The 23,609-nt window shown below is 51.4% G+C and overlaps 1 protein-coding gene across 5 annotated transcripts in view; it reads right to left on the reverse strand.

The window, feature by feature from the left end:
- Positions 1-4,241: 4,241 nt before the first annotated feature.
- ZC3H18 (zinc finger CCCH-type containing 18) overlaps positions 4,242-23,609 on the reverse strand; it is a 46,874-nt gene continuing 27,506 nt past the window's right edge. For 3 of the 5 annotated variants that reach the window (XM_084755983.1, XM_084755980.1, XM_084755981.1), the window contains 11 exons: positions 22,253-22,521; positions 14,356-14,547; positions 13,775-13,900; positions 11,201-11,305; positions 10,753-10,896; positions 10,471-10,536; positions 8,785-8,945; positions 8,476-8,675; positions 7,980-8,073; positions 5,536-5,632; positions 4,242-5,083 (listed from right to left, as the gene is read on the reverse strand). In XM_084755983.1, the coding sequence (XP_084612109.1) occupies positions 4,885-5,083; positions 5,536-5,632; positions 7,980-8,073; positions 8,476-8,675; positions 8,785-8,945; positions 10,471-10,536; positions 10,753-10,896; positions 11,201-11,305; positions 13,775-13,900; positions 14,356-14,547; positions 22,253-22,521 (1,653 nt within the window). In that variant the 3' untranslated portion in view covers positions 4,242-4,884. The remainder of the gene's footprint in view (positions 5,084-5,535; positions 5,633-7,979; positions 8,074-8,475; positions 8,676-8,784; positions 8,946-10,470; positions 10,537-10,752; positions 10,897-11,200; positions 11,306-13,774; positions 13,901-14,355; positions 14,548-22,252; positions 22,522-23,609) is intronic. The other 2 variants (XM_084755984.1, XM_084755982.1) reach the window with 2 other exon arrangements.

Consider the following 23,609-nt stretch of genomic DNA (forward strand, 5'->3'; position numbering starts at 1 on the left):
GCCCAGGAACCCAGTGACCCTAAACAGCAGGAAGTAAAAGTAATCTGGAGAGCTCTACGCCCCTCCTCCTCTCCTGCCTGGTGTTGGGGTGTTGGAAGGGATTGGGGTGGGCACACACCTTTAATCTGAGCACTTAAGAGGCAGAAGCAGGCCTGTAACTTTGAGGCCAGCCTGGTCTACAGAGGGAGTTCCAGGGCAGCTAGGGCCACACAGACAAACCCTGCCCTGAAAAACCGAAACTTATATATGAATGAGTATTGTCTGCATGTATGTGTATTTCATTGTTTTTTGGTTTTGGTTTATTTTGTTTGTTTTTGTTTTTTTGAGACAGGGTCTCTCTGTGTAGCCTTAGCTGTCCTGGACTTGCTTTGTAGACTAGGCTGGCCTCAAACTCACAGCGATCCTCCTGCCTCTGCCTCCCAAGTGCTGGGATTAAAGGCGTGTGCCACTATGCCCGGCATGCATGTGCATTTCATGTGTGCCTGGTGCCCGTGGTGTCCTGAAGAGGCCCCTGATCTCCTGGAACTGGAGTTAATGGCTGGTTAAGCCACCATGTGGGAACGGAACCTGGGTCTTCTGCAAGAGCAGCCAGTGCTTTTTACCACCAACCCCCAGCCTCTTCTCCAGCCTCTCTCCTACAGTTATGTATTGTATACAGTTATTTATGTATGTATTGTATACGTATACGAGTGCTTTATCTGCAGAAGAGGGCACCAGATCACATCACAGATGGTTGTGAGCCACCATGTGGTTGCTGGGAATTGAACTCAGGACCTCTGGAAGAGCAGTCAGTGCTCTTAACCTCTGAGCCATCTCTCCAGCCCCTCTCTTACAGTTTTATTCAAGGTAAAAAAAAACAGGGAGGCAAACCTACTGGAAATGAGTGCAGTTACTGAGGGAAGCTTGTTTGAGCGTGAAACCACCTGCAGTGCCCGCCCCGCCCCCCCCCCAATCCCCTGCAGCACAGCTGCCCAGGGTGGGCTGGGTACTGTGGGTGCTTTTGTTTACCTGAAAAAAAAAAAAAAGAACAAAGTAGGAGCCAGATCCTGAGAAGTTTTAAATGCCTACGGTTTGAATGTCATCCTGGGTAGGCTTCTATCCTGGGGCCCCTTGGGGCTCTGGCCACCTCCCCGTCTGTCCGGGGTTTGCCAGGGAGTGTAGCCAGTGGTCCTTCAGCGTTTACAAGCAGCAGCAAGTGAGGGCAGGGGCTGTGGTGCGGCCTCCGCTGTGGCCCAGCCCCAGAGCTGAGGTGGCAGGCACATCAGGGTGCCCTGTGAGTGACATCCGGAAGGGATGAAGGAACATCTCTGCTCACTGACTTGAAGGACCACCACGAGGGCACTGTGGTGCTGTCAGCTGGCTGGGGCCAGTTGAATCACTCACTGCAGGCTGACAGTATTGCTGTCACCAGATTCATGGAGCCCTAGGCTCCTGGCCTGTTCCCAGAATCTGGGGTGGACACTCCCTGCCCCTCCCCTCACATAGAATAACGCCAGGTGGGGCCTGAGTCTGGCTAAGTGCGCCAAGGAGCCCCTTCAGAGATGTTCCTAAGGCCCCCGAAGTGGGGGCTGAGATGTTTTGTGCAACCTAGGCCCCTCCCTTGCTGGCAGATGTTTTTCTGGGCACACACACACACGTGCCCACCAACATGTTCTTCAACACCCACACATCTCACTGTAGCTATAGGCCTTCAGGTCCTTGGAGACGATCCTGTGGGACATGGGTGGGGTTTCCCAGGCCTCAGATTTTCTGCCTAACCATTGGGCACCTTGACGTGATTCCCGTGGGCCTTCTGCATTCTGAGTCTCTGAGTCATGACTTTTTTTTTTTTTCAAGACACAGGTGGGAAGGAGGTAGATTTGAAGGAGGGAAGAGTTGGGCCAGTTACATCCTGGACGAGGGGGGGGGGGCTTCAGGACATCCCAGACTCTCTTGGGTTGGAGTCTTTCTGTATATAACCTGGCTTTTGTTTTTTTTTCAAGACAAGGTCTCTCTGTGTAGCCTTGGCTGTCCTGGACTCACTTTGTAGACCAGGCTGGCCTCGAACTCACAGCGATCCGCCTGCCTCTGCCTCCCGAGTGCTGGGATTAAAGGCCTGCGCCACCACGCCCGGCTGGCTATACAACCTGTCTTAATGGTGCCCAGTGCCCTGAGAAAAAGAGGAAAGGACAGTGTGTGTGTGTGTGTGTGTGTATGTGTGAGTGTGTGTGTGTATGTGTGTGAGTGTGTGTGTATGTGTGTATGTGTGAGTGTGTGTGTGTATGTGTGTGAGTGTGTGTGTATGTGTGAATGTGTGTGTGTGTGTGTGTGTGTGTGTATGAACAGAAATGGGAAAAAAGAATACCAGGAGAAGATCCCATATTTTGTTTTTGGTTTTTCGAGACAGGGTCTCTCTGTGTAGCCTCGGCTGTCTTGGACTCACTTTGTAGACCAGGCTGGTGTCGAACTCACAACAATCTATCCGTGTCTGCCTCCGCCTTCTGAGTGTTGGGATTAAAGGCGTGCACCACCACGCCTAGCAAAGAACCCACACTAAACCACCATCTGTCCCTCTAGTCTCCCAGAGTGAAGCCCAGAGGGGCCACGTGGCTCCCTGAGGAAAGGCCTCTGTCAAGGCAGTACCTGTGGGAGGGTCCACGGAGGCACCCACCTCCTGTCTCTGTTCCACTTTGTACCCCAGGCCCAGGAGAAGATGGGACGTGAACTTTGGAGACATGCTCAACTACTGCCACGTGCGTACACTAAAGAGCTTTACCCCACTTCCCAGGCAGGGAAACTAAGGCCCAGGGTGTAGAGCAAGTATGTTGGAAGTGCTGGGGTTTAGCCATGATGGGACCAGCCTGCCCAGAATCTGGTAATCCTTTTTTTAAAAAATTAGATTTCAAGACCAAGTTTCTCTGTGTAGCCCTGGCTGTCCTAGAAGTACTTTGTAGACCAGGCTGGCCTCGAACTCACAGACGCCTGCCTGCCTGCCTCTGCCTCCTTAGTGCTGGGATTAAAGGTGTGTGCCACCACCACCACCACCTGGCTCTGCTCTGGTATTCCTAAATACAGTCCCGCACTGCCCTGTCTCCACCTCTGCTTTCCAGGAGCTGGGCTTTGAAGACGGAGAGGAAGGTACAGGGGACAGCATTGGAGCGGAGTGGAGTTCAGTCTCAGGAGGAAAGAGGCCCATGCACCCACCAGGTAATTAGCTTGGGATTTCATGGAGGCTGTGCTAGCCCATAAGTTCCTTCTGCTGCCAGGTCCTGAGGCTGGCATCTGCGGACCTGTGTGCTATGACCATTTTCCAAGAGGAACCCAGCAGTGCTGACCAGGCCTCTTATCCTGGTTTACAGCAGCTCCTTGTTCGTCCGATGGTTTCACACTTGTGGCTGGCAGCTGTCTCTGCTCAGCTAATCCCATGCCCAGCTCCAATCCAGCCGGCCCAGCCCTTGAAATGCAGGGACTCCCAGGCATACTGGTCAGAGCTTGACGCTGTAGGTGACACCCCATGCATGTCCTAAGATGCAGCAGGACAGCCAGTCAAGCTGGGTCCCAGACTGTCCTGTACCCTTTGGTCTCAGTGCCCACCTGTCTTCCCTCCCACCCAAAGGCTGCTCTGCATTTCACCATGTCCGCTGGTGGCTGTTGAGCAGTCTCAGGGGTCTGAGTGCAGCTCCTGGCAGACACTGGCCAGGGCTGTGTGAAGAATATGGAGAAGGAGTGGGGTGTGGAAGCCAGAGCACATGCAAGTGTTGGAGGCAAAGGGTGGGTAGGCTTTGCTCCCGAGGTTCATTCAGAAGTCCCAAGTTGGGCAAGACTGGAAACGCACCCGGGAGGAAGGATGTTGAGCAGGCCCGCCCACACCATGCTTCAGTGGCCCCTACAGATTCTGCCCTGTCTGGTCAGGTAAGAGTGGGAGGGCTGAGGACCTTGGGTCTGAGGGGTCTCAGGCAGGGGTTGCTGTTGGTCTTGTTAGAGCTGCTGGGTGGGCTGCATGGCTCCTGGGCCTGGGGCCCAGTCAATAGCAAGGCTGATTGCTGCTCTGACCCAGGAGCCCTAGGCTGTGGGGAGCTTACACTGGGACCATTCCTGGGTGAAGACTGGAGGTGGGGCGGGTGTCAGTTCAATCCTTAGATCTATGAGAACTGTCACGTGTGCAGGTGCGGTACAGTCGTGCTTGGACCATTCTCAAACAAAGCATGAGTGTCCAGGGGGAGGCACCCCAGGCCTACGCAGACGCCACCAGAACCAGAAACTGCTTATCAAAATATTTTATTTTAGGAGATCGCTCAAAAAAGACCCTCCACATTGGACAGACACCCCAACAATACCCTTGGCCTTTAAAATTTTTTTTCTTTTCTGTTTTTTCCTTTTAATCAACTAGAACAATTTGATGCTTAAAATAAAAGACAGGAAATGTTTCCCAATCAGACTTTAAGCAAGAATATATATATACTTCTGATCCGGGGAGGGAAGGGATGGTGCTGCCGTAGTCCAGGAAGTGTTCCGCTTTCCTGTCCCCAGAGAGGAGACTGCTGAAAATACGCAGCCCAGGAGGCAGGAGAGTGCGAGCCCAGCCCCTGAGCGCCTGAAGCTCTTAAGTTATACAGAGCTGGTACTCCCTGTCTCAGCGCTGACCGGTCCATCTGTCGGTCTGTCCGTGGAGACTATTCTAGAAGGAGCTGGTTCAGTCTGGTGGGGAGGTTAGGACTCAGCGTCATCTTCATCTTGTGTGTGGCTTCTTTCCCAGCTGAGAAACTTTTTTTTTTCTTTTTTAATTTTTAAAAAGAATCACAGCCAAAATAAGACTGGAAAATCCAAAATGGCTGCGCTTACCCTATTTTTTTTTTTTTTTTATAAAAACATTTAAGAGTCTCCTCCAGGAGTGAGCTGGGCCCACTACACTTTTCCAGGGATCTTGGCCCGCTTGCGAGCAATGGCATCCTCCACGGCTTTAAGCTGTTTAAGAAGCTCCTCCCGCCGTGACAATGTGCTGGCCTTCCCTGACTTAGTGCCTGCAGCAGCAGTGTCGGTGGCTTTGCCGGGCACGCTGGTGACCTTGCTGGAGCTCTTAGACTGGGGTGACAGTGGACGCTTCCTGTAGGGTTAAGAAGGCATGAGGCAGTAGATGAGAAAAAGCCTGCCTTGGGGTAAGCACCTAGGGCTCCTCATTTCCTCTGGAGACGAGGATGGTCCCGACTAGCCCGCAGCCTCTCCTAGGCACCCCCAGTCTACAGCCACCCTGAGACCCCATAGCTCTTGGTCTAGGCTCTTTAACAAGATGGGATTATGAGGCCGAGGGGCTGGGCAGTGGTGCACGCCTTTAACCCCAGCACTCGGGAGGCAGGGGCAGGCAGATTGCTGTGAGTTCCAGGACAGCCAAGGCTAACACAGAGAGACCCTGTCTCAAAAAACAAAAACAAAAACAAAGCTGGGATTACGCTGTCTGCTCAGGTTGCGCATGAGGGCTCTTCTCCGTCTTTCCCACTCGACCCCCCTCTATCCCACATCTCTGAAGACTCAGTTGTCCTGGACACAAGCAGAGCTTACCTGTCTGTTGGAGCAGCAGGTGCTTTAGCATTCTGGCCTCTCTGCCTCTCTGGCTTTGGGGAGCCCAATCTTCCTCCTGATTTCCGGTCCCGAGAACCTGGCCAATGAGGAGACAGAGTTAAAACCACTGCTCTCTACCTGTAGCGCCCCCCCCCCCCAGCCTCTAGGGCTCAAGTGTCAGGTGGCTGAGCATGGTTTGCTATAATCCTAGCACTGGGAGGGAGAGGCAGGAGGATCGGGAGGTGAGTGCTGTCCTTGCTTGCTCAGGAAGTCAGCGCCAGGGAAATCGGCATGCTTCTCATTATAAAAGGCTAAGGCAAGTGCTGCCCAGGAAAGCAGAGCCGTGAGACTGTGGTGCAGGCCTGGAGCTGCTCGTTCTAAAGAGACTCTTCTTCCGCAGCACACAGGTTTGACAGTTTAGAACTGGAAGCAAACTCAAGAGTGGACCGCTCTGGGCTAGGCAGTGGAGAGATGAGGGCAGGCCCTAACCATGAACCAGTCCAGGTGACCCAGTGGCCATGGCGCTGACTCTGGGGACAGAAGTCCCTCCAGGTTACAAAGCCTTAGTTAGAGACATGGGCCCAGCGAGCCCAGCTTGCAGCAGCCAGCCTCCTTCACACCTGCTTTCAGGAAGGAAATGTGGGTTTTTGCTCTGCCTATCAAAGCTAACCAGGAAGATTCCACTATCTTTCCTGCTGGGCTTGAGATGGGGTGTCCTGGGAGATCTTAGGGGGTCCCCAAGACCTTCTGGTCTCCAAGATTAAACAATGACTCAGAGACACTGTACTTTTCTCACATCCCAATGAGCCTAAGGTGTGTAGAGGTGCAGTTAGGTCAGTCTGGGGTGAGGCTTCACTGGCTGGTTCTTGGCTGTGCTGTTGGTTTTTATTACCAAGAGGAGGGACCCTCAATTGAGAAAATGCCTAAAACCTGGCTGTTGGTAGTGGGCGTTTTAAGAATCCAAGGTGGGGCGGTGGTGATACACACCTGTAATCCCAGCAGTCGAGAGGCACAGGCAGGCGGATCGTTGTGAGTTTGGGGCCAGCCTGGTCTACAAAGCAAGTCTAGGACATTCAAAGCTACACAGAGAAAAACTGTCTCGAAAAACCAAACCAAACTAAACCAAACCAAAAAAATGTAAGTGGAGCAAGCCACTAAGCCATTCTCCTCCAGGGCCTCTCTGCATCAGTGTCTGTCCCAAGGTTCCTGTCCTGACTTCTTCCCACGAAGAACAGTAGTGTGGGGCTGGAGAGGTGGCTCAGAGGTTAAGAGCACTGGCTACTCTTCCAAAGGTCCTGAGTTCAATTCCCAGCAACCACATGGTGGCTCACAACCATCCATGCTGACAACTGGTGTCCTCTTCTGGCGTGTATGTGCACATGCAGACAGAACACCATATACATAGTAAGTAAAAAAAAAAAAATTTTTTTTTTTTTGAGTCAAGGTTTCTCTGTGTAGCCTTGGCTGTCTTAGACTCACTCTGTAGACCAGGCTGGCCTCAAATTCACAGCAATCCGCCTGCCTCTGGCTCTTGAGTGCTGGGATTAAAGGTGTGCGCCACCACGCCCAGCAAGTAAATCTTAAAACAACACACAAAAAAACAGTAGCGTGGAAGTGTAAGCCAAATAAACTTTTTCCTCTTCAAGTTGCTTTTAGTCATGGTGTTTCATAACAGCAATAGTGACCCTAAGACTTTGGGTGTTAGAAATTGCCTAGAAAGAGCAAATGTACTTGCATTCATTAGCTTGTTGCCCCTGACTTTTGCTGCTGTTTCATGTCGTCCAGGCTGACTTGGAAGCACATTTCATACTTTTTATGTAGTGCCGGGGAGCAAGCCCAGGGCTTTTGTGCAAACACTCCACCAATTGAAGCACAACTCCCCACCCCACCCACTGTTCTGGCTTGTACTGGAAGGTTGTTCATCATTAACAAATTGTATTTGTGCCAACATACAGAGACTTATCAGTAATTCTTTATGGCGCTGGGGTCAAACCCAAGGTCTTGTCCTCTACCACTGAGCTACATCCCCATACTGTTACTTAAAAACTTCCCAACACTTTGGAGGCTGAGGCAGGAGGATCATGAGCTGGAGACAAGCCTGAGCTACAGCAAAACCTTTGCTGCAATCTCTAGCACTACAGTATTTGTTTTTTGAGACAGGGTTTCTCTGTGTAGCCTTGGCTGTCCTGGACTTGCTTTGTAGACCAGGCTGGCCTCGAACTCACAGCAACCTACCTGCCTCTGTAGACCTCCCGAGAGCTGGGATTAAAAGCGTGCGCCACCACGCCCAGTATACAACAGTATTTGTGACAGAACAAAAGCAGTTGAGTTCTCAGGGTCCGCCATAGTTTCCAGAACAGACTGCTGTTAAGGCTCTGCACGTGGGCCTTCTGGCTTATGTGAGGCATCCAGTTGGCCTCAGGCCCTGGACCTAGGAGGCTTACCTCGGTCTGGGGACAAGTTGGCCTTCTTGGCGGGAGGGCTTTGTCGGTCCTTGTCTGATGGCTCATAGCGCTTCCGGCTTCCTTTATCAGCCGCCTGAAACAGCACAGAGTGGTAGGGCGTGGGTGGTGGTTAGGCAAGGCAAGGCGATGGTGTATCAGCTGTTACTGGAGACCAGGTCTTTGCTCCTATGATCCTTTTCTTGCACCTCCCCCCCCCCCCAAAGCAGTTCTGTGACCCTTGCCACCACCATGTGACATGGCCCTTTGTGCTATATAAGAAAGCCTTGGTCTTGCCAACATATGCAGAGCTTTGACCACCTGATGCTGGGGTGGGGACAGGACCCAGGCTGGCCTGCTTGCAGGAACAGGCACAAGGCACCTGAGGTGCCGACCTCTGGTTGTGCTGGTGGACGGCTGAGGTCCCTTGGGCCTCTCTCAGTTCAGGGGCAGGGTGGGGGTCACCAGCAGCAACACAGGCCTGTCCCTGTGGTCTCACCTTATTCAGCAGTGTCAGCTTTATCTCCTTGTGGGCAACAAAGGAGCCCTGCTGGGGCTGCCCGGGGGCCGCCTGCTGGGGGGCTGCTGCCTGCTGGGAGGCTTTCCCACCTGCTGGGGCTTTAGAGGACTTGGGTGGCTGTGTGGATGGATCCCGTTTGCGCTTTTCCTCTCTTACTCCGTCTTCTTTCTTAGATTTCCCTGTCATGACAAATCCTCAGTCATGGGTTCCTGTGTACACACACTGCATAGTAAAGCAAAATCTGAGTTTCCCCCCAGCCTGCACCCTGAGGGCAAGGGCCCTGCCTACCTCTCTCCTTCTTGGTCTGGGCAGGGGTTGGGGATCGAGAGCTGGCTGAGGACACAGGACTGGCCAGGTCTGCATACATGTCCTCCGAGTCCACACTGTGCACTGAGCTGCTACTTGAGGTGGCGCTGGACACTGAGGAGACGCTGCTCACGCTCAGGGACCTAGACACACAAGCACAGCTGTGCCCTCAGCCCCACGCTGACTGCAAGATGGCTGGGCTACAAGGATGATGGGAGGGTCTCCGTGGCGTGTCTTTATCCAATTCCCAAATTTACGGAATGCACATGCTGGGCAGAGTATGAAATCTCAGGGGACTTTCAGAGGTACTATACAGTGAAAGGACAGTTGTCATTAACTGAGTCTCTATCTCACTCTGTGCTAGGGAGGGAAATGTGACTGAGCCCCATCCAACAGTGCTAAGGACACAACTTTAAACTAGTTGATGCACCAAAGCCACAGTCCATAGTCCCAGCAAGTTGGGAGGCAGAGGGCGATCTCTATGGGTTTCAGGATCGCACAAAAAGGGTGATGGCAGCCCGCAGGTGTGCTGGAGCGCCTCTGGTCCCAGCTTCTTGGGAGGACTGATTAGTTCATCTGGGCAATACAAGGAGACTCCCACCTCAAACCAAAACCAAGACCCTGAAGCTCAGTGGTAGAGCACCTGAACAGACGCAAGGCCCTGGGTTTTACCTTTAGTACCACCACCAAAAACAATTTTGGATGACAGTAAATTAAACCAGTAGTGGCAGTTTCACTCTGCAACAGGGCACAGGGGTAGGATGGGATGGGGTGGAGAGCAGACGGTGATACAGTTCTGGCACAGTGCAGTGCCAGGACACATCCATCACAACAACGAGCTCCTCCTAAGATCCTCAGGAGCCAGAAGAGAGGGAAAGAGGCCGAGAGAAGTCAGAACCAAGAGGTTTCTGGCCTATAAACAAAGAGGCCGGACATGGTGGTGCACACCTTCAATCCCAGCACTCTGGAGGACGAGGCAGGTGATTCTCTGAGGGATGGAGGCTAGCCTGGGCTACTCAGAGAAACCCTGTCTCACTACCCTCCAAGCAAAAAACAAAACAAAACAAAACACAAAAAACCCCAAACTAACTAACCTACTCATAGGTCTAGATTGCTAAAGCCTCAGAGAAAGACTGTAACTCTGAGTCTGAGGACACAGGGAAAGCTGGGCAACAAAATGCTAAGAGCACCAAGCTGATTCCATCTTCTCCTTTCTGGTTTTAAGAGCTCCTCCTCCTCCTAACTGCCTCAGGGCCAACTCCCTCTACCAGGGATCAACAGGCCCAGTCTATCCTCAGGGAAGCTGTAGACAGAACCTGGACTGGCCTCAGCTTTGTCCAGCTAGACAGCACTCTAGGTCTCGTCCCTTAAGGTTAGGTGGTCCGCCCCCCACCCCCACCCCCGAGACAGGGCCTTTCTACCTTGGCTGTCTTGGACTTACTTCGTAGACCAGGCTGGCCTAGATCTCACAGCAATCCACCTGCCTCTGTTTCCCACGTGCTGGGAGTAAAGGCATGTGCCACCATGCTCGGCTAAGGTTAGGTGTCCTTGTGTGAAGGGAGGCCACATTCACTCTGAGCTGTGTGTCTCCTTGGACACTGATGAGCCCTAACAGTCAGCCCACCTGGGTGAAGGGAAAAGGTCAATAGGGAGGACCAAGCAAGTGACCTGGATCGGGAGCTGGAGCCACTGTAGCTGCTACCACTGCCGCTACCACTGCCGCTGAGCGTCCGCCTGCAACACAAGCAGCATAGTTCCCCTCAGAGGCAGCCCTGACTGAGGCAGAGCCTTCCTGCACACCAGGCTGGTAACGGGCCTGCTCCAGGTTGGCCTCTGCTCCCTGCTGCTGTCCTGGGAATGCACCCGCCCCCCAGGCTCCGGCACCTACTCCCCAGCAGCACCAAGGACAAGAAGAACGGCACCAGGGCTGGCCACGCCAACACTGCTCACCTCCTTGGGGGGGTCCTGGTTTGCCGCTCCTTCCTCCTGGCTTCTCGGAGATCTCCGGGTTTGGCAGGCTCAGGGGCAGGAGCAGTAGTTTTGGTGGCCTGTGGTGGGGCTGGGGGTGGGGCTGGCTTCTTTACTGACTTCTCCCTGTGAGGCAGCAGCAGAGTCAAGGCAGGGTAGGACTAGGGTCCCTGCTCAGTGCACCCACACCTCAGGGCTCTGCAGTTCAGACATGGCACATGACTGCCAAGGTCTATGCCACAGGGACCCAAGACCAGGTGCTGAGCCTGTGCCTCCGCCCACCTCCTGGGAGCCATATCTGCCACCCTTTGGAGGCGGCTTCACTTCTAGTTCAAGCGCGGGACAGGAAGAGATAGTGGAGGAGGCCGGAAGCCCTGGAGACTCCACTGAGGTGGAGCACCACGGCCACCTAGGGGGGCTCAGGACTCACCCTGCTTTCCCGGGAGGCGGGGCCGGCTCCCCCTTGGTTCTGACTGGAGGTCTGTGTGGGGAAGGTGTGGGAGACGGGGATGGGGACGAGGAGAAGGACCGGGACCTGGGGAACAAAGAGAGTGTGAGGAGGAAGTCTGGTGCTTGACAGATTCCCTCACTGGCTGGGGCTGGCACATCCCCTAGGACATGGTCCTGATCCACAGAGAACTTAGGTTCAGGCTCAGCTGTGTCACCATCTGATAAACACACACTCAAGACAACAGGAAAGGGTAGCCAGCGTGCAGCCTGGGGAGGGCGTGGGTGCTTGTGTGCAGGAAAGGGCACATGGATAAATATGGCTTTGGCTAAGTGTGGGATCTGAGACACTTAAGTAGCTGGGGCATTGGAAGAACTGGTTGAGGGTCCCAAGCACTTGGTTAGCAGACAAAGGCACAAGCACAGAGGTCCCCAAGCAGTGACAGCATGACATAAGCAGGGAGTGTACAGCTGGGAGGAGATTATGACCGGATGATTTCCACACGAGTGTCAGGTGTCAGCAGGGTAGACAAAGAGCCCAGGAAAGGGGGCTGGGTCCAGGCGGAGTTTCCAGGATGGAGTTCTGACAGTGAGGTCACACTTTAGTCAAGAGGATAAAAGGGTTGGGTTGGCCCATGTTACCTGCCCATTACTTCTAGCTAGGGGCCAGCACTGGGTCTGGTGCCTGCAATCCTTCACGCTTCCACTTCCAGAGACAGGTGCCCAGGAAACCCAGCATTCCCTCTCATGGCCTCGTCCCATGGACAAGCACTATAGGACGACCAGGGAAGAGCGCAACCCAAGGGACCCTCCGAGCCACAGCGGGCAAGTGGCAGTGTGCCAGACTCCCCTCCCTCAGTCTGCGCTCCTTTCTCAGCATATCTGCGAGTTCTGGAGGGGTTGTTGCAGATGAACTTCAGGAAGGATAGCTGCAGAGCCCCAAGGTCTCCTTCCTCCCTTCAAAGGAGGACTTCCGGACCCACAGGCATGGAGGAGGACAGTGCCACGGGAGGCTAAGCTACTGAACAGGGAGCGCCGACAGTGGGGATAGCTAGGAAGCTCTGTGGGCAATGGTAAGAACACAGTGAAGCTTCCGCAGCAGCTGACGGGATGGTGGAGCACCCCACTGATCTCCCTACAGTGTCACCTTGTCCTTCCTGGGATGACCGTAGGACCTCCAGTGTCCTGCCTGCTATGGGTCCTTGTGCCCTGTGCTGGGTTCACCAGGAAGGGCCCAGAAACAACTGCAGAGTGAAACCTGGAGACCTTCCCTCTCTGGCCTGTTTCAGCTGCCTCCTTGATCCAAGGCCCTAACCTTAGGGTACGGGATAAGTACGGAGCTCCACCCCCTGCCCCACTTCTGCCATTATCAGCGGCTTGCCTAGAGCGAAGATCACATACACAACTTTCTCTCCACACTGAGTCCTAAATTTCTCTAGCCTCATATTTTACAGAGGCTAGGGTATGTGCCAGGACATCTATAGATGGCCTACACACCTGCAGAGAAAGGCTACTTTACCCGCTTCTGGTAATGTTCATGAAAACAGACCCACGTATAATTTACTCCACACTTGACAAAAGCCATTAGTGAGCACCAGATGACCTCAGAGCTGTGCTCTAATCTTCTCATTACATCTAAAGCAAACCCAGCTGGGTATGATGGCTACTTCTTTACTTCTAGCACTCGGGAGGCAGAGATAGGTGGGAGGCCTACCTAGTCTAATACACAGAGAGTTCCAGGCCAGTTAGGGTTACACAGTGAGAGCCTGACGCCAGTGAGAGATTAAATCTCAAGATTTCCTTAAAGAAATACAAGCAAGACCATGTGCCAGGAAGGGGTAACATCACAAACGACACCAGATAACACCAAGGGACAGACAGAACACTTCATTCCCACAAAAATACCTAGTGAGAATATGTCCCAAAGCAGAGGACTGTGTGTCTTTATGTGCACCAATTAATGACAGCATTGTGACCCCTACCTACACACCCTGTCAGTCTTACGCCATGCCAAAGTTTCGACCCTTCTCAAGAGCTTCGTTATGGTGATGACAGTGCTGGGAGGGTCCACAATGGAGGATCAGGTCAGGTCAGGACTGGACCACTGGGCACTAACCTTACCCCTCAAGCCAGCCTGACTGAGGAAAAGAGCACCTTCCATTGGCAGAAGACCAAGCCGTCAGGGTTTTGTAGGGGCAGGTCAGGGGGAATGTGGACGGTTATGCTGGTAGAATTTTTGTCTAAGTTCTAGGAGTGTCTGTTTTCAATGGGGGAAAATTCAACAGAAACTTGCTTGACCCTCCCAGGACTTTCTGGGATGATGGAGGTTCTGCATAGTCACTCTCGCCACTCACTCAATGAGCGGCCCTAGGTGCAGCACCTGTAGTGTGCCCTAACTGGCATCTCAGTCCAAACTGCTCCTCAGTGTGCAGTTTATTGAAATACTTTGGAAGCAGGCACCCAGGAACCCTGTCACTGCAGAGAGGCACAGCTACTTGATCTGTCCCAAGTGCCTGTGCTCACGTACCTGCTAGGAACTCAGCAGGCTGGGACATACCTGGACCGGCTGCCTGAGAAGGAGCTGTGTCTGGAAGAGCGGCTGGAATAGGAGCTGTAGGATGAGGACCGGGACCGGGACCGGGATGAACCAGAGCCAGAGTAGGATGAAGACCGTGAAGATGACCTAGGGCCAATGGACAGAACAGAAGTAGCAAAAGGTGGCCTTCACTACTGCACCAGTGGGATATGCTGAGCTACTGTTCTTTTAGTGCAGTGAGAGAGCATGGCTACATACAGACATATGCACATTCACAGACAGCACAGTGAGGCAGAGAAGATCATGAGATGTCTATACACCGCAGCACCACCACTCAGAGCAACGTGGTAGAGACCAGGACCGGGTGCCCATGATTACTGGGTAACCCAGAGACTAGTTTGACTGCTGGACAAGGCCAGAGTGCGAGTTTTCAAGTTGACCCGGGTGTTCACATGGCTGTGTTCCTGTATCTGTCCCATTAGCACCCCAGGTTCTTCCCAGACTCTGTCTGGAACTCCCTCCTCAGGTAAAGACCCCCCCACCCACGTCCTCATATAGTCACACTAGAGTTCAAGCCCCATCCTTACAGGTCCCCGTTATACCTGGAGGAGTTGGAAGCAGAAGCTGATGAGGCAGAGGTTTTGCGACGCCTTCGTGCCCGGCTTGGGGAAACTGACACACCAAGCTTCTTCTTGGGAGACTTGGATCGGCGCCAAGGGTCCTTCCACTCATCGGCTCGCTTCACCTGTGGCCCCACAGAAGTGGTCTCCTTCTTTGGTGGTTCAGCTTGCCGGCTGCAATCACAGAGGGGTTCTCAGAGCTCAGGCTGGCACCCTTCCCCAGCCATGCTGCTGGGAGAAAGAGACGAGGAAGCCAGAGCACTGGCTGACAGTTTACTTAAGAGATAGATAGCTGAAGAAAGAGTCAGAGGAAGAGGAAACAGCACAGCTTCTACTCCACAAAGTAGAAGACATTTCCCTTCAGAAATGTCTTAACCTTAGTGCCACCCCTCTGCCCAGCATCCCCATTTCCACTTAAATGTAATAGTGTTTTTCTGGTGTGGTGTACACTTTTAATCCCAGCACTTGGGAGGCGGAGACAGGTAGATCTTTGAGTATCAAGGTCAGCCTGGGCTACAGAGTGAGTTCCAGGGAAAGCCAGGGCTACACAGAAAAACCCTATCTCAAACCCCCTCACCCCCCCCCCCAACCCTGTCTGGTTCACTTGTAGCCCGGGACCCTCCTGATTAGAGAGGGCTGCACTACCACCACGAAAGTAACAACCCCGCCTACTTATACTTGCAGAACTCCTGCTCATAGTCACCAGGCAGTGGCAGATCCCAGGACTACTAACTGCTGAGGGGCCCAGGTGAGGGCAACACCCAGAGCTGAAGCTTGCCCCACAAGACAGGTGAGATCCAGCTTGTGCCACTGTTACCTCAGCCCTAACCCCGAAACCTACTAACCCAGGTACATCCAGGTACTTCCTCGAAAGAAATGCAGGCAGGAAGTGAGACTCTAACAACCTAGCAGCTCCCTGCCACTAGCTCCTGGGTTGTGACTTTCATCTTTATACTTCCTAAGTGGCGGGGCTAGAGAGACCACTCAGCAGTTAAGAGCACTGGCTGCTGCTCTTCACAGGACCTGGGTTCTAGTCCCAGCACTGTGGCTCACAACCGTCCGTAACTTCAGTTCTAGGGTCTCTCACACCCTTTTCTGGCTACCACAGTCACTGAACACATCTGGTGCACAGACATACATGCAGGCAAAACGCCACATACATAAAATAAAATATGAAAAAACAAAACAAAAAAAAAGAACCGCTGGGCAGTGGTGGCTCACACCCTCCCTCTCTCCCCTTGGCTCACACCTTTAATCCTACCACTCGGGGAGGCAGAGGCAGGTGGATTTCTGTGAGTTTGAGGCCAGCCTGGTCTACAGAGCAAATGTGTTCTAGAATAGCCAAGGCTACACAGAGAAACCCTGTCTCAGAAAGAAAGAAAGAGAGAGAGAGAGAGAAAGTCAGTCAGGCAACCAAATAAAGAGGAAACAGACACCAGGACCACTAGCCTCTCTACTGGTCATTTGGCCAGTGCAGCCTTTCCACACAGGAAGGAAACAGGAAGGAAAGATACCCTAGTAGTGGGAGTACCCTCTTCTTTAGGAGCAACCAATTTAGTATTGAAATCCTCTCTGCAGGAAGAGGCCTTCCCCAGCTCTAGAGGCACACACCGAGTTCACAGAGAAGAGCAGCCTTCAGCAGGTGGAGGACTGCTGTGCATGGGCCTCCGTCTTCTCATTCCTGCGGTGGAAGCATCTGATCTAAGTAAGCACCAGCGGTACCATCTTCACCTGACTGGCTAGCTCAAGGCTTTCCAAGGAGGAGCGCTATCCACTATGTCACATGTGAAGGGTGGCAGCAGAGCATGCTGAGCTTTGTTACCACAGACACCAAGCTCTACTTTAGATGCTATTATTCCAGTGACTCCCCAAGACACAGGATTTGCTGTCTGCTTTGTAGCAATGATATAAGACTTCCTTTAAAAGCCAGGCACACACCTGTAATCCCAGCACTCAGGGAGGCAGAGGCAGGCAGATTGCTGTGAGTTCAAGGCCAGCCTGGTCTACAAATTGAGTCTAGGACAGAGAAACCCTGTCTCAAAAAAAACCAACTAACCAATTAAACCAAACCAGAAAAAGAAAAGAAGACTTCTTTAAAAGGAATTAAGGGGTCAGAGATGCAACCTAGTGGTAGAGTGCTTTCCTAGCATGTGCACACCATGAGTTCAAATTGAAAAAAAAAAAAAAAAAAGGAGGTTCCGAGACGGAGGCACCAACCATGCACGCACTGCGTCTGATTGGCAGGACTATGTCTAGGGAGCTAGCTGGGACCTACAGACCACAAGACCCAAAAAGCCCTGGGGGAGAGGGGTCCACATTGTGTGGAGTACAGGTAGGTCTGGCCTTGGGCCATTTGGCTAGTTCACGGAGGAGTCCTCGGTTCCCTGCAGGCGGGTGCCCAGTCCCTAGAGTCTGGTCATCAACTCGCCTGTGACCTGCATGTGTGCTCTGTATCTCAGGCTGAACTGTGGGCAGTGGAGTGCCAGCATCTGGATCTGCTGGCTCACGGAAGAGCCCAGGGAACGGGTGGACTTGACCTCGGACCACCTCACCAATCCACAGTGGGCCCCAGGGCCCAGATGGGTGCGGGCACCTTCTCCAAGGTCCAGCCAAGTGCAGACTAGCTCACTGTACCGGCACTCTCTGATTGAACCGTAGGACCTCAGATCACCCTGCTGGTCTGCAGAGGCTCCAGGGCTCAGGCGGACATGTGCATGTCTCCAAAGCTTAGCTACCCTCCGGCCTGTGAGCTGCACCGGCACTCTGTCTTGGGCTGAACGGCGTGCTGCAGCACACAGGGTCTGAGGCTGCACGGGTGGATCTGACCTCAGGTTACCTGACCAAACCAGGGAGAGCTCCCGGGCCCCAGCAGGCACAGATGAAGGCTCCAAAGCCGAGCCAGCCACATGCTGGGCAGTGAACAGCACCTGTGCCCTGGGTTTCAGACAGAACTGTGGGCCACAATATGACAGTGTCTGGGTCTTAAGAGCTCAGAGGAGCCCCTACAGTGTAGCGCACAAGTGGATCTGACCTCAGGCCACCCAGACAAACCACAGAAAGTTCCCAGAGCTGAACCCAGGTCACCTACATAATCCACGAAGGGTTCCCTGATCCCCACAGGTGAGGGGTCTCAACCTAGAGCCACTCACTTACGAACTGCTCTCAACGGCCAGTGAAGGACACCAGAAACTACCACCGAACACCAGAAACAGCAAGATGACTTAAAGTACAACGTAAAAACACAAACAACAAAAGCCAAAATAATATGGCATCTCTGTAACCCAGTTATCCCAAAGGAATAAGCCATGGAAACTCAAACGCAACTGAAGCACAAGAAAATGACCTCAAATCCTTCATAATGAAGATGATAATGGAGGAAACAAATAAAATCTATAAATAAATACAGGAAGATAGAGCCAAACAGTTTGAGGACCTCAGAGAGGCCATGACAGAGGCCTATAGAGAGGAAATGAAGAAATCACTGAAAGAAATTCAGAAAAATGCAGTCAGGTGGGAAAGAAAAAAAAAAACGGTTCACGATCTGAAGATGAAAATGAAAACAGCGATAAAAGCAAAAACAAAGGAAAGCCTGGAAAGAGAGAACTTAAAAAAAAAAAAAAGAAAAGAAAAATTCCTGACAGAAAACATCCAAGAATCCAAGAAATCAAGAACACCACGAAAAGATGAAACCTAAGGATAATAGGAGTTGAGGAAAGAAGACACCCTGCTCCAAGGCCAGAAAATATATTCTTTTCATTTTAAATTTTAATTTAATTTATTTATTATGTATAGTCTTCTCTCTGCATATATGCCTGCCTGCTAGAAGAGGGCACCAGATCACATTATAGATGGTTGTGAGCCACCATGTGGTTGCTGGGAATTGAACTCAGGACCTTTGGAAGAGCAGCCAGTGCTCTTAACCTCTGAGCCAGGCCCCAGCCCACAGAAAATATATTTTTTAAAAATCATAGAAGAAAATTTCCTCAATTTAAAGAAAGAGATGCATATAAATATACAAGAGGCCTACAGAACACCAAATAGAGTAAGTAGACCAGAAAAGAAAATCCTCCCGCCACATAATAATCAAAACATAAAATATACAGAACAAAGAAAAAAATATTGAAGTTTAAAGAGCTACAGCATACAGGTGAGGAACAGGTGGTGACCTGGACTACAAGGATGGGGCAGGGTAGGGGTAGGGTCAGGACTTTTGATCCTCAGGGCTATACATAACCAAGGTCAAATGAGAGGTTATGTGCACGGAACCATGGGAAAATATATGGCTTTAGACATGGGTATCCAATGTAAGCCCCACACTTAGTCATAGGTCTTAACATTTAGAGGAAAAAGCTACAAGACTGACATGCCTACACAGCTGACAAGTGTAGCCATAGAGAACGTCTATGACCCCAAGCTCATGCATCAAGGCAGTCAAGCGTTTGAGCGGACAGGCTAACACCAGCTAGCTGGCATCTGAGTTGCGCTCTGATGGGGAAGGGCCAGACCTGGAGTCAAAAGGAGGGACACAGGCCGTCTCTATATTTGTTTCCCAAGACACATCCCATCAGACCTCGAAATCCAGGCAGAACACAAGACCACAGAAGGCTGCGCCTCTCCACAGGTCCCTCAAGGCCACTGTGTGTGGCCTGATTGTCTCAGGGCTGTAGTGTGCACCAATGGGGGCACCAGGAAGCGGCTTGGCAAGGACAAATTTACCATTTACAAATATTTCTAAAGAGAGGGGGTTAAAAAAAAAAAGACACAGGTGATCTGTGACCTTGACCTTCTGTGCAACTACAGCACCCTCTTATCTCCCTCTATCACAGTAGCACAACCAAACGCTACCAGAGCCTCTGCAGGGCAAGGGTCAGCTGTGCTGCCCCAGTCAGTGCGGAGGCTGGCAGCACACAGGCCAAGGGTGGCACAAGGAAATGAGCTGCTGATGAGCAAAGCAGCTACCCCACGTGTCTGGGAACTCCAACCTGGACAGCTGCCAAGTCTGGGGTCAAAGAATAAAAAGCAATTGGTGGCCAGTCACTTCTAAAATCAGGAGGTCAGACATTTAATAACGACACAGAGAGGGAACTAGAGCATGTGAGTTCTTCCTGCCTACCTAAATCTGCCAACACCCAAGGAACATGCACTTTTGTTTATCTCCCAGGAAATTGCACAGGTTTCCCCAGGGCTGTCCCATTTGGTCACAGTACATAGGCTGTGCCCACACATCATGTGAGGAGCTAATGTTTTCCACCACACATGGATGACTTTTACTGGCTAAAACACCAGAGCTCAGTAATTCCTTCATGCCTCTGGACAGTTCCCAGGAGTAAAAGTCCTAGGTATTCTCTGCTCTGGTTTGCCATTACTTCTTAGGATTTGGCTCTCTTCCCAAGGTGACATTGCTGTCTGGTCCTCTCTTCTGGACTCACACATATACTACAAGATTGCAGGGATATAAATATTTCTTACTACCATTTTCTACCCTGTCCTAAAGGACACAGAAAGCCAACACATGCCAATCTAAAGAGACATCAACGAAACCCAGAACAGGTAGGTCATGGTGGTGCACGACTTTAATTCCAGCACTTTAGAGGCAGTGGCAGGCGGATCACTGTCAAGGCCAGCCTGGTCTACCTACCTAGTTCCAGGACAGCCATAGCCAAATAGTGAGACACTGTCTCAAAAAAACCCCAACCAACCTACTAACCAACCAACCAAAAACAAAAGAGCAACATCCTGCCTGTGTGCTTCACTTAGCTGGAATTACTGAGCAACTGACTATTCCAGGTCTATTCAGTCCTGAACTGCAAGTGCTGACCTGGAGCAAGGCTTTCCCATAACCTACCACTTTGATTAAGAATCTGAAAATGTATTTGATCACACTCATGAGCCAGTGAACCCAGAGATACAGAACTGGTAACAAATGACAACAGAGGTAGTCCCAAGCCCGTATGTTCTCAGATGGGTAGAAAGACAAAAGTAGCCAGGCACAGTGGCACATGCCTAGAATCCCAGCAGCTGGGAAACTGAGGCAGGAAGGATCATAAGTTCAAGGTTGTACTACATAGAAATAAAAAATAAAAATAAAGTTATTTATATTATTTCAAGTGGTGGGCAAGCCTCACTAAAATACATTTCTGACATTTACACTGCTCTCCACACTGCTCTTTGTCTCACATTCCCACTCCTGCTCCTGCTGCCTTGCAGAGAACAAGCAGGGGAAGATCCTCCCTGATGTGGCAGCACTGTGGGCTCAAGGTCTAGAAAACACGGAGCAAGTGGCTTCTTTAGAAAATGGTTTGGTGGAAGCTGGGCACGGTGGCGCATCCTTTAATCCCAGCATTTGGGAGGCAGATGGATCTCTGTGAGTTCGAGGCCAGCCTGGTCTACAAAGCAAGTCCAGGACAGCCAAGGCTACACAGAGAAACTGTGTCACAAAAACCAAAAAACCAAACCAACCAACCAAACAAAAACAAACCAAACAAACAAAAAAACCAAAAACCAAAAACCAAAAACCAAAACAAAACAAAAAACAAAAAAGAAAAAGAAAAAAAAAAGAAGAAGAAGAAAAGAAAATGGTTTGGTGAGGCTAGAGAGATGGCTCAGCAGTTAAGGGCACTGACTGCTCTTGTGATGACCCAGGTTCAAATCCCAGTGCCCACATGGCAGCTCACAGCTGTCTCTAACTCCAAGATCTGCAAGATCTGACACTCCCACATAGACATACATGCAGGCAAAACACCAATGCACATAAAAATGAAAGAAAGAAAGAAAGAAAGAAAGAAAGAGAGAGGGAAAGAGGTGGAGAGACGGCTCAGAGGTTAAGAGCACTGACTAGGGCTGGGCATGGTGGTGCAGGCCTTTAATCCCAGCAACGCAGAGAAACCCTGTCTAGAAAAATAAAAAACCGCACTGACTCTTCTTCTAGAGGTCCTGAGTTCAATTCCCAGGAACCACATGCTGGCTCACAACGGTCTGTAATGTGAATGATGCCCTCTTCTGGCCTGCAGGTGTACATGCAGGCAGAACACTGTATACATAATAAAAATTTAAATAAATCTTAAAAAAAGAAAAAAGAAAGGAAGGAAGCAGGCAGGCAGGCAAGAGATGGCTCAGAGGTTAAGAGCACTGACTCTCTTACGGAGGTCCTGAGTTCAATTCCCAGTAACCACACAGTGGTTCATAACCATCTATAACATGATCTGATGCCCTCTTTTGGCCTGTATACATAATAATAAATAAATCTTTAAAAAAAAAAAAGAGAGAGAAAGAAAGAAAGAAGAAAAAAAGAAAGCCAGGTGTGGTGGCACATGCCTTTTAATCCCAGCACTCGAGAGGCAGAGGCAGGTGGATCACTGAGTTCAAGGCCAGCCTGATCTACAAAGCAAGTTCAGGATAGCCAAGGCTACACAGAGAAACCTTGTCTCAAAGAGAGAGAGAGAGAGAGAGAGAGAGAGAGAGAGAGAGAGAGAGAGAGAGAGAGAGAGAGAGAGAGAGAGAGAGAAATAAAGAAAATGGTCTGGTAGGTCCTCAAACAGACTAGATGACCCAGCCACTCCTCCCACAGGTAACATAAGGGAAATCCACATTCAAACACAAATATGCACACAAAAGTTCAGACCTTCAACGGTCAAAAAGTGACAGCTCAATGTCTACCGACAGACAGAAAAAGCAACTGAGGCACAGCCACAGTGTCTTCTGCAGATACAATCTAAGAGGAAGAAACCAGACACAGATGACCCCAGTGAACGGCTGCACACCCACCCTATGTCCTACACAGGCAGGCTGGTTCAAGGAAGCAAGGAGCTGCTGCCTCAAGAGCTTACAGAGGCCATACGGCAAGGCGAGCCGATAAATGGGACTTGAGATGGTGGTCTACCTTGGTGGCTGCGGGGACCGGGGCTTTGGCTTCTCCTTGTCCTTCTCCCGGTCTTTGTCCCTGTCGCGGTCCCGGTGCTGCCGGTCCTTCTCATCTCGCTTGGCTCTTTCTCTCTCCCACTCCTCCTTCCTCCGCTGCCGCTCTTTGTCCCGCTCGCGCTCCCGTTCGCGCTCCCGCTCCCTCTGCCTGCGCTCGCGCTCTCGGTCACGCTCGCGTTCCCTCTCCCGCTCTCGTTGTCTGTTTTCTCGCTCTCGTTCCCTCTCCCGTTCCTGGGTTAAAAAGCCAAATATAGATGCCAAATTACACACTATTTGGTAGAAGTGTAGAGAAAACAGGGACCAGGTAGGAGGGTTGCTCTCAAGTAACTCCTTAAAGCACGTTAGTTGTGTCCAATGGCAAAGGCGGGCACAGGAGACTAAGCAGAAGGGTCTCAGTTCAAGGCAAGCCTGGGTCAACTGAGAGCCTGTTTCAAAGTCACTGACCTAGTATGTTCAGAGTCTCAGGTACTTAGGCTTAATTCCCACAAAATCCATAGACACATACACACACGGTACATGTTTTTTAAAAAACATGCATACAACTTAAGAGTGAAGTTACCCCAAACAATAAATCCAGAACTCTGTCAATACTGCCTGGTATTGAGTCCGTACCACAGGCCTTCCCATGGGTGACCTAGCTCATTCTTAGGATGGAGTCTCAATGACTGTCCATGTGGGTGGCCCACACAAAGTGTTTCATGAATCAGTGTCTGGAAGGAAGTATGTGCCCCATTTACTGCAACCCCGCACCCCACTGCCTTGTTTTCCTGCTTTAATCGTCAACACTAAAACTTAAGAAGAAGCTCAAGAGCCAGGTGTGGTGGCACATGGCTATAAGCCCAGCACTCAGGAGGCAGAGGCAGGCAGATCTCTGTGAGTTCGAGGCCACCCTGGTCTACAAAGGAATCCAGGACAGCCAAGGCCACACAGAGAAACTGTCTCAAAAAAACAAAGAGAAGCTCAAGCAGAGCACAGCCGATAGGCTCCAGGCCTAGAGACCTCAGGAGATGCCATGTCTACCAGCTGCTCACTGGACAGAAGAGGTAACAGGTGCCTGCCTCTGCAAGCCACCTCAGAAGGAAGGAAGCTGAAGGGCCATGGTTCTGGGGTACAGAGGAGTCTACACAGCTCACCACCTATGGGCTCCTGGAGCTGCCACCTCCCTCTTGTGCTGTGATAGCTCAGGGATGGATAACACCTTTCCTACAGCTGACTTTCTAAGCTGCTGAGACTGAAGATGGAACAGGCAGTCTGGAGCACATAGATCTTTATACACATTAAGGTCATGGGAGCCTTCACCTGCCGAACATGGCATGGCC

This window comes from Acomys minous, assembly GCF_964271855.1.
Source record: "Acomys minous genome assembly, chromosome: 14".
Lineage (NCBI taxonomy): Eukaryota > Metazoa > Chordata > Mammalia > Rodentia > Muridae > Acomys > Acomys minous.